The sequence below is a fragment of the Thalassophryne amazonica genome, chromosome 16 (assembly GCF_902500255.1).
Source record: "Thalassophryne amazonica chromosome 16, fThaAma1.1, whole genome shotgun sequence".
Classification (NCBI taxonomy): domain Eukaryota; kingdom Metazoa; phylum Chordata; class Actinopteri; order Batrachoidiformes; family Batrachoididae; genus Thalassophryne; species Thalassophryne amazonica.
The window spans coordinates 3,388,833-3,403,848 of NC_047118.1; the positions used below are offsets into that span (position 1 = coordinate 3,388,833).

Consider the following 15,016-nt stretch of genomic DNA (forward strand, 5'->3'; position numbering starts at 1 on the left):
AGAGGAGGGACCCAGGGTATATAGGGAGAAGGATGCTGAGGATGGAGCCACCAGGCAGGAGGAGAAGAGGGAGACCAAAGAGGAGGTTCATGGATGTGCTGAGAGACGACATGCAGGTGGTTGGTGTGACAGAGGAAGATACAGAGGACAGGGTGAGATGGAAACAATTGATCTGCTGTGGCGACCCCTAACGGGAACAGCCGGAAGACCAAGAAGAAGAAAGTAATGTAATGCATTTTATTTTTCAATTACCTCACTTTGTGCATTTTGCAGATCCATAGCAAACTGTACTGGTTTCTTGTATGGGTAACAGAAAAAAGATTTTGCCAATTTTATGAAAACTGGTTAATATATAAAAAAAAATCCCATCTCACAGTGTTTAAAACAAATTGCCTTTGTATGCCTATTTAGTTTTACTTAACTCAAGGTATAAATTGTAACAACTGTAGACCATTGTCGACATGTTCAGCAAGTTTAAAAAAGAAATACAACTCTTGTCTTGCCTGGCAGTACATATAAACTGCAAGGACACTCAAATGAATACCTTTCCTTAATTGGCAATTATTGTTACGCCTCCCAACCAACACAGGGGTACAGTTGTATTTCTGACGTTTCCCTGTCACATCTTTGTGATGTCGTAAGGAATGGAAAATACAGCGAAAAGTAGAGGGATACCTCCACACAACCAAAATTGAGTCAGCTTTTCTTTGACTTAGTGACCATCCTCATCAAGCATTTTGTCCAAATCTGTCCATCACCCTTTTAGGTGGATGTAATTATATAAACACTTAATAATTTAGACAGTATAGTTGACTTTTGGAGCAGTTAAAAACTGTCACCCATTTTAAATAAATGTCACTCTATATGCAGATGATACTGTGCTATACAAAGCACTTTGTTAACAGTTTTGTGACATACATTGGGCACCACTCAGTATTTTTAAATTGCAGCTACAGTATCTCAGCTTTTTTCCAGCAACATTCTTCTCCATTTCTGTCCAGTTTCTGCTTGAAGGGGGAGACTCTGGATGGGAAATTCCCATCTGTGATTGACTACACTCCCTACCTGAAGTTTACTCAGAGGTGAGGCTGATCCATCTGATGCTGCCACTCCACTGTACATTACAGCACCGTCACACTCGTGCTTGTCTCTAGCTATGACTACCTGAGTGATGATGAGGACCGCCACAGCGTGGACAGCAGTAACAGTGAGGAGAGCGACCCAGAACATCCATACATCCCCCTGGTGACTGACGAGGAAAGCTGGAGCAACAAATGTCGCAAGATGGAGCAGAGGTTTAAGATAGTCTATGCCCAAAAGGTGAAAGCTCAAGTATATTTTAAAGCGAGATCCTCAGTTTGAGCTCCAAATCGACAAATCCCCGTCTCCTTGTGTGTGTGTTGTGTTCAGGGTTACCTAGAGGAGCTGGTACGACTGCGAGAGTCACAGTTGAAGAATGTTGAGACAGAGAACAAACATCTGAGAGCCACAGTGGAAGAGCTGGCAGCCCAGAACCAGCAGGAGAAGAAGGAGCTGGAGGCCATTGTGCTGGAGCTGCAGGCACAACTGTGAGAAAACACAAAGACAGAAATAAAAATAAACTATTGATCCATTACCCAGATTTGACATTTGTAAATATTAGATGGTGCACAGGTTGGCGATCCCTGGCAAGGGGCTCACTGGCTTAGACACCTTGTATAGAAGATAATATCTTCTGTTAACTCAGGATGACGATGAACCTGTTGCTTGTGGTCGACTATATACCCTTTATATTGACATAAATTCCAACTTTGACAGTGAAGCAGTATTTTTTAACCTTGTTATCCTTGTTATAGCCTGCATTAAAAACATAAGATTGCACATGGTGAAGACACACCACCTTCAGAAACTGAGGTTTCACTCCCGCAGATGCATGTCAGTGACGTCTGTTATTGTGTCCTGATGGACAGTCGTGGGATTCTTTTAGCACCATGATGGTTTTCACTTAAATTCTCAAGAAATCTCCTTCAGATCCTTCCTTCACATCATGACATATATACGAGGTCTGTCCATAAAGTAACAGTCCTTTTTATTTTTTTCAAAAACTATATGGATTTGATTCATATGTTTTTACATCAGACAAGCTTGAACCCTTGTGCGCATGCGTGAGTTTTTCCACGCCTGTCGGTGACATCATTCGCCTGTGAGCACGCCTTGTGGAAGGAGTGGTCCCGCCCCCTCATCGGATTTTCATTGTCTGGAAATGGTGGAATGATTTGGTTTTTTTTTTTCCATCAGAATTTTTTCAGAAGCTGTTAGAGACTGGCACCTGGAAACTATTCGAAAAATTTATCTGGCTTTTGGTGAAAATTTTACAGGCTTCACAGAGAATAAGGTCTGTTAGTACAGCTTTAAGGACCCCTTTAAGGACGCTCGGCGCGCCGCGCTCCAAGCTGCGACGACACGGCACAAGCCACCGGACCATTTCTAAATGGATGGCTCTGTGGATACGAGACCGTCGTGTGCTCTTTCTCTGGTTATCACAAGAGCTGGACATCAACCATTTTCTGGCAGATTTCACTTTTAACAAGAGATTTTGTCATGGAAAGCCGCGCAGAGGCTTCGCGCGTAAAGACCGATTCACTTTGGAAGCGAGACAAAGGAACACCTCCGTTTCCGCATGTCAGAGGACAAGTTTGGACATGTCCAGCTCTCCACAATTTCATTGATACTTACTGGACTGGTAAGCATTGAAAGCCAAGATAGACATGTCCAAACTTGTCCTCTGACACGCGGAAACGGAGGTGTTCCTTTGTCTCGCTTCCAAAGTGAATCGGTCGTGATGCGCGAGGCCTCCACGCGACTTTCCATGACAAAATCTCTTGTTAAAAGTGAAATCTGCCAGAAAATTGTTGATGTCCAGCTCTTGTGATAACCAGAGAAAGAACACACGACGGTCTCGTATCCACAGAGCCATCAGCTTAGAAATGGTCTGGCGGTTTGTGCCGCGTTGTTGCAGCTCGGAGCGCGGCGTGCCGAGCGTCCTTACAGGGGTCCTTAAAGCTGTAGTTACAGTCCTTATTCTCTGTGAATAATAATATATATATAATAATAACTTGCCAAAGTGAAAAGTGTAATTTTTTTTATTTATTTTTTACTGATTTATGTTTAATCCAGATCTGCACTCGTATCCTGTGATTCCTCCCACCTGGCTAAAGATCTTTCCATCCCACTGATCAACCAGTGGTCCACCATTGCAAACAACCAGGTGGACATCAAACTGTGCAGCAGGTACACCTGAACACTCTTTTATTGATTCCTGCTCCGTGTTTCTTTCACACTTTGACAGCTGAAATAATCAATCAATCAATCAATCAATTTTTTTATATAGCGCCAAATCACAACAAACAGTTGCCCCAAGGCGCTTTATATTGTAAGGCAAGGCCATACAATAATTATGTAAAACCCCAACGGTCAAAACGACCCCCTGTGAGCAAGCACTTGGCTACAGTGGGAAGGAAAAACTCCCTTTTAACAGGAAGAAACCTCCAGCAGAACCAGGCTCAGGGAGGGGCAGTCTTCTGCTGGGACTGGTTGGGGCTGAGGGAGAGAACCAGGAAAAAGACATGCTGTGGAGGGGAGCAGAGATCGATCACTAATGATTAAATGCAGAGTGGTGCATACAGAGCAAAAAGAGAAAGAAACAGTGCATCATGGGAACCCCCCAGCAGTCTACGTCTATAGCAGCATAACTAAGGGATGGTTCAGGGTCACCTGATCCAGCCCTAACTATAAGCTTTAGCAAAAAGGAAAGTTTTAAGCCTAATCTTAAAAGTAGAGAGGGTGTCTGTCTCCCTGATCTGAATTGGGAGCTGGTTCCACAGGAGAGGAGCCTGAAAGCTGAAGGCTCTGCCTCCCATTCTACTCTTACAAACCCTAGGAACTACAAGTAAGCCTGCAGTCTGAGAGCGAAGCGCTCTATTGGGGTGATATGGTACTACGAGGTCCCTAAGATAAGATGGGACCTGATTATTCAAAACCTTATAAGTAAGAAGAAGAATTTTAAATTCTATTCTAGAATTAACAGGAAGCCAATGAAGAGAGGCCAATATGAGTGAGATATGCTCTCTCCTTCTAGTCCCCGTCAGTACTCTAGCTGCAGCATTTTGAATTAACTGAAGGCTTTTTAGGGAACTTTTAGGACAACCTGATAATAATGAATTACAATAGTCCAGCCTAGAGGAAATAAATGCATGAATTAGTTTTTCAGCATCACTCTGAGACAAGACCTTTCTGATTTTAGAGATATTGCGTAAATGCAAAAAAGCAGTCCTACATATTTGTTTAATATGCGCTTTGAATGACATATCCTGATCAAAAATGACTCCAAGATTTCTCACAGTATTACTAGAGGTCAGGGTAATGCCATCCAGAGTAAGGATCTGGTTAGACACCATGTTTCTAAGATTTGTGGGGCCAAGTAGAATAACTTCAGTTTTATCTGAGTTTAAAAGCAGGAAATTAGAGGTCATCCATGTCTTTATGTCTGTAAGACAATCCTGCAGTTTAGCTAATTGGTGTGTGTCCTCTGGCTTCATGGATAGATAAAGCTGGGTATCATCTGCGTAACAATGAAAATTTAAGCAATACCGTCTAATAATACTGCCTAAGGGAAGCATGTATAAAGTGAATAAAATTGGTCCTAGCACAGAACCTTGTGGAACTCCATAATTAACTTTAGTCTGTGAAGAAGATTCCCCATTTACATGAACAAATTGTAATCTATTAGATAAATATGATTCAAACCACCGCAGCGCAGTGCCTTTAATACCTATGGCATGCTCTAATCTCTGTAATAAAATGTTATGGTCAACAGTATCAAAAGCAGCACTGAGGTCCAACAGAACAAGGACAGAGACGAGTCCACTGTCCGAGGCCATAAGAAGATCATTTGTAACCTTCACTAATGCTGTTTCTGTACTATGATGAATTCTAAAACCTGACTGAAACTCTTCAAATAGACCATTCCTCTGCAGATGATCAGTTAGCTGTTTTACAACTACCCTTTCAAGAATTTTTGAGAGAATAATAGAAGAATTATGCGTGGACATGATGAGTTCTGCTGCATTTTTCTTTCTTTAATTTGTGCAAATGCTCTCGTTTGACATCTGCTGTGGACCACAACCACCAGTGGACATCCCGAATATGACAACTTCATGAATTCAAATGCTAAATCACACAATCGTCAATGCGGTTTGTGAAAACAGTGGAAGGAGCAATATCACTGAGTGAGATTGCGGTAACCATGGTAACGTGCTATCATGTTAATATGAGATATCAGGGATTTTCTAACCATCTCACCCACGGCATGCTGCAGAACTTGTGAATGTTAATCTGCTGTAGTAGCAGTAGAGTAACAGCAATAAAAGCAATCAGGAACATCAATAATAATATAGTACAAAATACTTTATTAGCTCCTTCTGCAATGCATCCAGACCAAATGAACTGAACTACAGACCTTAAAATACCCTATATATAATATAATATCATATAATATGTATGTAAATAATCATTATTTTTGTAATTATTTAACCTATTGTTTTTTTTTATTAATAGATTAACAATTTTTATAAAAATTTGACCTTTTTTTTCCGATCAGTCGATTATCTCACACACACACACACACTCATCTTCAGCCACTTAGTCCAATTAAGGGTCGCGGTGGAGCCTGTCCCAGCAGTCATAGAGCGTGAGGCGGGTACACCCGGGACAGAATCCATACAGAATCATGTGAATCACTGGTTCTGTGCACTGTGACGAGATCATGATGTCACTTCCTGTCTTCCAGACCTATAGACATCTCATTATCTAACCTCTCTATCTATCTATCTGTAGCAAGATGAAATCCAGATTGAAAAGACGTTCCCGCTAGCTTGGCTAACAGGGGAATTCCCCTTTGGCTGACCTGGTAGAGTTCGGGTCTTTAGTGTGAGTAGTCCAGGGTTGGATCCCACCGCTGTCCCGGCCACAACAGTCCCACGGTCACATATATATATATATATATATATATATATATATATATATATATATCTATATATATATATATATCTATCTATCTTATGCCATGCATTAGCCATATTAATAAAGACATTTAAATCTTCTTTTAATTATTTCCTCGAGTGCCCTGTTTTGTTTTTTGGAACGAATTAATGAAAGCTTTTTGTTGACACCTTTAATTTCATGTCACAAAAAAGTAAAACACAAGGAGCCGTTTTTGTCTTATGGCCACTTGTACCAGTGTCACAGACTGAATGGTCCGCCTTAATAAAAATTGCTCCGCCCTGCCTCCACTGCCCATGTGTTATTTTGGAGCTCAGCAGCTCATCTGACACAGAGTCTCTTCACCCAAAACAATCAAATGGATTAATAGGATAATTAACCATCAGATGATAAAGGTAAAACCTCTTAAATCATTCTAAAGTCAGTTTTAAGCAGAAATGAGGCGATACTCTGTGACTCTTTGAAATTACCGACACACAATGAACGCATCAACTAGCAGCTCCTGTAGCTGCGGCGCTCCAATCGCTTCCTCTGTCTTTTATGACAAAATAATGCTGAATTTATGTGGAAGTGATTGTTGTACAAAAGCTTCAGATATCTGTGACTGAGATAGATGATGACTGGAGTGCAGCTTGAAGCAGAAACAAGGTGATAATCGGTGAACCGCGGCTAATGATGCATGCACAGTGAAGGCAGGGCGGACTGATTTTTAGAGGGGACCGTTCGGTCTGCGACAACGGGTCTTAACGGTGAAAAAAATGAACGAAAAAATAGATTTCACACACATGTCCTGAACATTTCTGCCTGATCTTTATTCAGTGCACGTTGTTTGTTTCCTCAGGAGCAGCTTCAGTAGTTTGGAGCAGCTTTCTGCTGAGGTCAGCCTGAACTCTGAGTCTCAGAAGACTGACGGGAAACAGAACGGAGACGCCGCCTGGACCTCAGCAGGTACAGAGACTTTCATACCGCTGCCGCTGCTGCATGCGCCACAACGTATTCATTACAGTGTGTAACGTGCACTGACAACCAACGCATTGGTGTGTGCACCCTGCTTGTACATAGAAGGATGCACAGTACTGCACCAGAGTACGACAGAATTAAACTGAAAACAAACTTTAAATGAAATGACATAAAATGACGGCTTCCCAGCTTCACCTGGGTTTTGGGGGCTGCGCCTGTAAAAGATAAAGTCACGTACTTGGAGCACATTGTGCTCAGATCTGATTCCTCGCCACAAAAACTCTGACTTATGTTAGTTAGCCATCTAAATAGCAAAATACCATTTTCCAGCACACCTGCCTCTTCAAAGTCATGACAGATCACACCCCCAAACACACCCTTGGCCTTAATTTGCACTTGTATTAGGTGCTGTGTAAAGAGCACAGTGCAGTTTGACCCGCCCCAAAAATACAGCTACAATATAGTGAAGATAGGGCCCAGGAAATATATTTGAACACAAAAGGGATTGGGTTAAAAAATGGGGCATGTGCTTTCTGTGCCTCTGGTGCCCAGCCTGTGTTGCCTGGGGGGTTGGGTTGGGACCTTTTCAACCTGTGACCTCGGGGTGGGTGTTTGGTTGGTGGGATCTTGTAGTGCTGTTTGGCCCTGTCTTTCTTTTGCAGGCGTTATGTCACTTTTCTGTCAACGAACACTAATTATGTAACCATGTTCAGTAAACAGCTTTTGTCTTTATTTTCTCTTTACCCCTTTTTAATGGTTTCATTTTATTGTTTATTTCAATGCACTCACACTCATGCATGTGCGCGCACACACACACACACTCACGCATTGTCGTTTTGCAGGAAAAAAACATATTTAATCATAAAAGTGTGTCTGTTGCTGCTGCATTCATGACGCACCATAAAGTCAGAAACTATGAGCTTCAGCACTGAGAAATGTCGTGACCATGTAGCCGGTTGGATATTTTGCTGAGAAATTGGAGTGTAAATATCCTGCTTGACATCATAAAAACTTGAATCATGGCTTCTTCCATCATGACTGTTGGGACAGTAATATTATAGATATTTTATTATTTTTAAGAAGCCACTTAATATATATATATATATATATATATATATATATATATATATATATATATATATATATATGTGTGTGTGTGTGTTTCTATGAAAAAAATAAAACTTAAAATGTCACATTGTTTAAAATTAAAATTGGAAATCAATGTTACTTCAAATAAAGCAAGAGAATAAAAATGTTTTTTTATAAATGTTAAAATAATGAGCAGATCAAATTGCAAGTTCCTGTTTAATTGAGCAATGTTTTACTTTAAAAACAACAAAGAAATAAAAAAATAAATTCAACTGCTAAATGTTTCAGTGATATTTCTTAAAAATAAATCAATAAATAAAAAAAAAAAACACCAAAGTAACAGTACTTCTGTCCTAAAAATGGATTGCAGAAGCTGTGGGAGGAGACCAGCGTAGAGGAGGAGCATTTTGGTTTTATGCCGAGTGGAGGAACAAACAAAGCAGTGTTTGCAGTGGGACATCTCGTGAATCAGTCTGGAGGAAAACGGGCTCATGCTTGACGCCTCTTGATCTGGAGAAGGATTATGATTGGGTGTCACATCATGAGGTTTAGAGAAAGGAGCATTAAAGTACAGATTTGGATGAACCGGCTTTTAAATCGGTATCAGATCAACAGACAGGAGTCCAATTAGATTAGGTGTGCACCAGGGATCTTCTTAAGATCTTATCTTTTTGATCTGATTTTGGGATTTAAGAAAAAAAAAAATCAGCATCGTGCATGTTATATTTGCAGATGAGTTTGTGGTATGCAGCAAATGTATGGTTTTGGCCTTGTGGGGGGGGGGGGGGGGTGTATTGAGCAAAGTGAATAATTAGATGCACAGGATCATCAGTGGCAGTTGAAGATGGAGAACTGGGTGCTGAGAGTGCAGTCTGGTACAAGTAGAATCAGGCATCAGGACCGAGGGTTCAAGGTCATTTTTTGAGACATAGGGAGTGACGGGAGAGTAGGGGAAGATGGTGAAGGATGTGTGGAGTAACAGAGTTGGCTAGAATAAGAAACTGAAGAACTGGAGGTACTAAGAAAATACAGTAAGGTGCACAAGTATTTGGACAAGTGGCATTTTTTGTAATTTTGCTTCTGTTCTCCACCACAGTGCAGTTGAACTGAAACAATCAAAATGTGCTCATAGCCTAGACTTTGTGCTTCACAAAAATATCACCGTAACCATTTAGGAATTGCAGCCAGTTTTACACACAGTCACTCCATTTTTGGAGGCCGTAAGTATTTGGACAAACTAACTATAGGGATTCTAGTGAGTACAAATCATCACATTTGCCATCGGTTGTCTTGAGACAGGTCATGGGATGGAAACATGAGCGTTTCCAAGTCACCAGATATGTCCTGGACTTCATTTACGCCAGTCATTAAGGCATAGAAAAAGTATGTTAAATCTGTCTGGAGTTGGTGGGGATTCTCTGTGCCACTCCACCGTGACGCCATATTACCGGTGATGCAACAACAGTTTCTCCAATCGCAGCCACAGAAGCCAATAATGCCATGAGAGTTTCTCTTGTTGTCTTGGTGGCTTCCCTCTCTAGCTTCTTTTTTTGCACGACTCAGTTTTGACTCAGTTGTTGAGAGGTGCCGACTTCAGACAGATTGACATGATTGCGGTGGAAGTAAAGGATTAGAGCAAACACTTTGGACCCTTATAGACATGGGGGGAAGATGAAGAGAAAGAAACTCTTCTCCACCACTGCACAGGCTGTCGAGAGGCAGCCGCCCATGTGCACGTACACGCTCATACAAAGGCATGTTTGATGCCTGTTTGTGCAGTTTCATGTGGGCTGCTTGAACTATGCATGGCCAGAAGTTGAGTGCTGTCTTTTTGCCCTTGCAGGAAAAGACAACACCCCTTCCATGCTGGGTCTGTGTGGCTCTCTGGCTTCTTTACCGAGCTCTCGGTCTCTTGCCAGCCTCAAGTCCAGCGAGTACTTGGTCAACATCAGCACTGAGCCCAGCCCAGCGCTGTCTCCCAGCTAGGAGCTCTGCAACAAGAAACGACAAACAAAACCAGAGACAACTTTAAACCCCCCCCCAAAGCACCTGGCTGCAATCCTCCTCCAGTCCAGTAGCTCCCCATTAATTCAACAGGAACGTCCTGTCCAGCTGGTTCCAAAGCTGGAAAGATCTCTCTCATTTGGATCCACTCCGTCCCACTTGAACCTTCACCCACTGCCACTTTATACCATCTTGCAATGCATCCGGAAACTCCTTGTTCCAGCCCTTATCCCAAATTATCCTCAGACTTTATATTTTTTGCCATAACGCTCCTTAAAAGAATGTTAATAATCCATCAGTGGCGTTGATTTGTGTGTCGCTGATTTCCGTTCCGCTGACCAGCTTTCGGCAATTTTCTTCTTGAAATGGAACCAAACTGGCGCTTCCTTTTACATTCACGTGCAAAGACAGATTTAGGAATCATTGTAAGACATTACGTACATACATATGTGACAGTAACACGGTCAAAAATGTAATAATTCCAGCTTCTGTAGGCAAACCTCACTGTTCCGGGTCAAATGTCAAACTAGGCCCTCTCCTCTGCATTCTTATTTGATCATATCCAACAGTGTTTTCATCATCTTTGCACTATTTTTTTTTTTGTATGTGTTGCAATAAAGTGTCCTTTTTTCCATTATGGGTGTGTATCTCTGCAGCTGACCTTTGTAATACAAAAGAGGATTTGGTGCACTAAAACAAAATTCTAGTGCAATGAAACCTCACAAAATCCTTTTACATGCAGTATGATCAGAACATTTTTTTATTTTATTTTGGTTACAGGAATACACAAAACTGACAGTCAGATGTATTTTAAACAAATTTGTACCTTGAAATTGAATGCATTTCTACATACTGAATGTAAATTTTGCAGATAATCTGCAGAAATCGAGTTAGTCAGTATGTGATCTGGCGCCATCTTGTGGTTGAAGATGGTAAACAAAGGAAAATATGAATGCATGAATGTCTCTAGGCAGCACGGGTTCCCTTTAGCACTGTTGCCTCACAGCGAGAGGGTCACGGGTTCAGTTCACGCCTGTGGCCTTTCTGTGTGGAGTTTGCATGTTCTCCCCGTGTTTGCGTGGGTTTCCTCTGGGTGCTCCAGCTTCGTCCCATATCCAAAGATGTGCAGATTAGGTGGATTGGAATCTTCCGTGCGGGTGTGCATTTGTTTGTTTGTCTATATGTGACCCTGCGACAGACTGGCGTCCTGTCCAGGATGAACCCCGCTTCACATTCTGTGACTGCTGGGATCAACTCCTGCCCCCAGCGACCCTTGATTGGAGTAAGTGGTTGAAGATAAGTGAGTAAGTGAATGTCTTTTCATCAGAAGTGCTGCTAAATTCTCAGAACTAAATCAATCTTAAGAGTTTCTCTCTCTAACAGCACCCATAATATTCCAAGCAACACACCAACAAGCATTAAGAGTATCAGTGCTTTGATGTACCTTGACCTTGCTTTAAAATTTCCAGGGGAAAGATTACTACGCATATATGACAATTATCGTAAGTTATATTATACATTGTTTACTTCCTTCAGTTTAACACCTTGAATATGTGAAACTACCATTTGCTTGGAATTACACTTAAAAATGAATTGGATGGGTGGATAGCTTTATTATCATTGTCATTACAACAACCAGATTGCCAAACTCACATTCCACAGACAAACAGCAATTAATCCACAATTATTACTTGTTTACCGTAATAATGGCACACATCAGAATTAAGACAACACATATACATTTGACATTGTTTATGTGCACTAAACTTGAAACAGTCCATTTTCCAAATTGAGGTGATGTGAGTGTGTGGTAGCCACTGCAACTGGAGTCGCACCACCTGCCAGCTTGGGAAGAACGGGGGCCTGCCGCAGGGGGAGCAGGAAGGGAGGTGAAAGGGAAAAGCTGGAGCATGCTTCAGTCCATGTGTAAGTCAGTTTATTGTCTTTGTGGGTTGAGATAAGAATGGAGCCGAATAATCTCACCAAGGCCTGAATAAATTCCTCTGAAGGTAAACAGTGGCCAATTTGTCCTTGAGGCTAGATAAGCCTGGAGTGTTGTAGCTGAGCAGTGAAAAACACTTAACAGTTCCACTTGAACAGCCAAATCCAAATTATGAATTTAGAATATTCCCAATTATGAATTAAGAATATTCACCGGCCTCCGAAACCTTCAGCTTCAACTGCAAGGCACGCATCAGCTCCAAGGTATCATCCAATTTGCATCTGAGTTCAAGAGTCAACGCAGTCTGAGAATGCACTGCCTTGCCAACCTCGTTAATCATGACGGACAAGCGAGGGCCCGTGGTTCTTGATGCTGCCGTCTTGCCAATTTTCCAGTAGAATTGAAATTGACGCCAAAATATTGCTGCCAAAATTTGAGCATGGTCACCCAATTAAATAGAAAAAAACTGAAAATGCCCCATTTCAAATGGTTTAATAGGACAGGAGTTGGAAAATACATGCACACACGTGTGCACACTTGTATGCACACATGTGCAAAGTTGCACCCTTTTCCACAGAGGTGGGATGAGGTCACTGTCAAGTCACTCTCAAGTCATGAATCTGCAAGTCCCATGTCAAGTCTCAAGTCAGCTTGCAAACAGTTGGTGGTCATTATGATTTAAGACTTTATTTGATGCGTATTATATGCACAGAAATGTAAGCCTGTAGCTGTGATTAAACAAGAGTTAAAACGCTCATCGAGTGAGCAAGTAAATCCTATTAAAGTGTGCTGTTGAATTACAGAGAAGAACTTTAACATTTAAGTGACATTACTGAGAAGTGACAAAGCTGTGCTTCAGTCCAGAAGGTATCTTGTGCTTTTGTTTGCTTTAACTTTGTGGTCGTACATCATTGTGCTCTGGCTCAGTTTATCTTGAAGAAGGTTTGAAAAAACCTGCTGTTGTGTTGTCATGTTGTGATTATTAGGGATTTTCTGATGAGAGCACACAGTCCCAATCTGAGTAATTTAATATCAAGTATCTGCCAATACAGAGTCCTGGTCAATACTTGTAATTTACTCTATATTAAGCTTGTAAAGAGTATAAAGCAAGAACATTAAAGTCAATCCAGTGTATATGTATGACATCTGAACAGCTCTGCCATGCATTAAGCAGGTAGAGCAGGAGGCCTGAGAGCAGCCACAGAGGACCAACAAGAGGGGCCACGTGCATGCATGTGTGTGTGCGCGCGTGTGTGTGCAGAGTGCAATGGCACCAAATGTATGGAACCAAATTTGCACTCAAAATGGAACCAAATTGCACTCTAAATGCAATGCAACACTAATGGGATGAATTAATCCTTGTCATTTGACATACAAAGCACCAATCAAATGACAAGGATCCACTCAGCTGTTATATAAAAATGAATGTCACTGTTTTCATCATAAAATCTACTACTTATTCTTAAATAATAGCTCGCTCTTATGGTGGACGAAGGCACAAACCGGAAATGGCACAAAAAAATCTGCCCAGTGGAGAAAAAGCCACAAACTGGACAACACTGTCGTAAAAACTTTGCTCGTTCATGTCCATGACATATACATATTAATATGTTAATAATAAAGATATCAATAATGATCAAATAATAATATTCATAATAATAACAACAATATATTAAGTATATATTAATAATATTAAATATGTTTATTTCCTAAATGTTTTGGGTTATAGTGCAGCAGCTAAGAGCATATTTAGAGCAAAATTGTGCAAATGGTGACACAAGCACCAAAATTGGCACAAATACTCCTTAGACATTACTCTTTTGAACAACCCGACTGGCCACTTGAATTTTCAATAGGCGGCCAGGTAGGGGTCAATTGAAGAATTACACAGGGGTCAAAATTAAAAATGCTCAAATCAGTTTGAAAACTACACCACATTATTTGTCTGATCTTAAAGATTCCTAAAAGGGCTATCTATGACTGAATGATAAGGAGTTATGGGGTAAAAACAGCAAGAATGGTGACAAAGGTCAGTGTCGGTTTGTACAGGGGTCAAAAGTTAAAGTTGCTTCAATTTTGGTAAAAAGTGATGCAGATTATTAGTTAACAGGGTTTTAAAAAGGGATAGTTTGGACCATGTATCATGCTTAGTTATCACGTTACAGGGTAACATATGTCACATATCATACAATCCAATGAACGTTGACCTTGTTTGACCTTTACGTTGGAGACCAAACATTCAACACAATCAAAACTATTCCATTTATTAATCCTATTAGCTCAACCAATAATTTGCATCACTTTTTACCAAAATTGGGGCAACTTTAACTTTTGACCCCTGTACAAAGTGAAACTGACCTTTGTCACCATTTTTGCTGTTTTTACCCCATAACTCCAGAACATTCAGTCATAGATAGTCCAAACTATACCCAAGGTTGGGTAGGATTACTTTGAAATGTAATCCAAAAGTAATCAGATTACAAGTAATCCAAATGTATGTACATACACACATGTAATCCACATGTATTCTTTCAAAGTAATCCTACCCAACCTTGACTATACCTTTTTGGAATCTTTAAGATCAGACAAATAATGTGGTGTAGTTTTCAAAATGATTTGAGCATTTTTAATTTTGACCCCTGTGTGATTCTTCAGTTGACCCCTACCTGGCCGCCTACTGAAAATTCAAGTGGTCAGTCGTTTTTTTCAAAAGAGTTGAGTATTTGTGCTGAATTTTATGCTTTTATCACCATGTGCACGATTGTTTCAGTTATCTGCTGCACTATTAAGGGCAGATAGTAGATCGACTTACACTTGTGTTCTTTGCCTTTAGGTGCAATTTAACTGTCTTTACAGCTCTTTGGTTGATATAAAACTAATCACATGCAGAAAGAACAACTAAACCAAAGTGGGCGGAAGGGGCGTTCCCTGCAGCAGACAGACAGCTATAATGGCCAATAGGTGCACAGTAGTATTCTGCAC

The 15,016-nt window shown here is 40.9% G+C and overlaps 1 protein-coding gene across 3 annotated transcripts in view; it reads left to right on the forward strand.

The window, feature by feature from the left end:
- Positions 1 to 15,016, forward strand: part of LOC117528049 (RUN domain-containing protein 3A-like) — an 81,967-nt gene that overhangs the window by 28,842 nt on the left and 38,109 nt on the right. For 2 of the 3 annotated variants that reach the window (XM_034190571.1, XM_034190570.1), the window contains exons 6-10: positions 1,002 to 1,082; positions 1,155 to 1,320; positions 1,411 to 1,568; positions 3,157 to 3,270; positions 6,881 to 6,987. In XM_034190571.1, the coding sequence (XP_034046462.1) occupies positions 1,002 to 1,082; positions 1,155 to 1,320; positions 1,411 to 1,568; positions 3,157 to 3,270; positions 6,881 to 6,987 (626 nt within the window). Of the gene's footprint in view, positions 1 to 1,001; positions 1,083 to 1,154; positions 1,321 to 1,410; positions 1,569 to 3,156; positions 3,271 to 6,880; positions 6,988 to 9,931; positions 10,539 to 15,016 lie in introns of those variants that run through there. The other variant, XM_034190573.1, reaches the window with a different exon arrangement.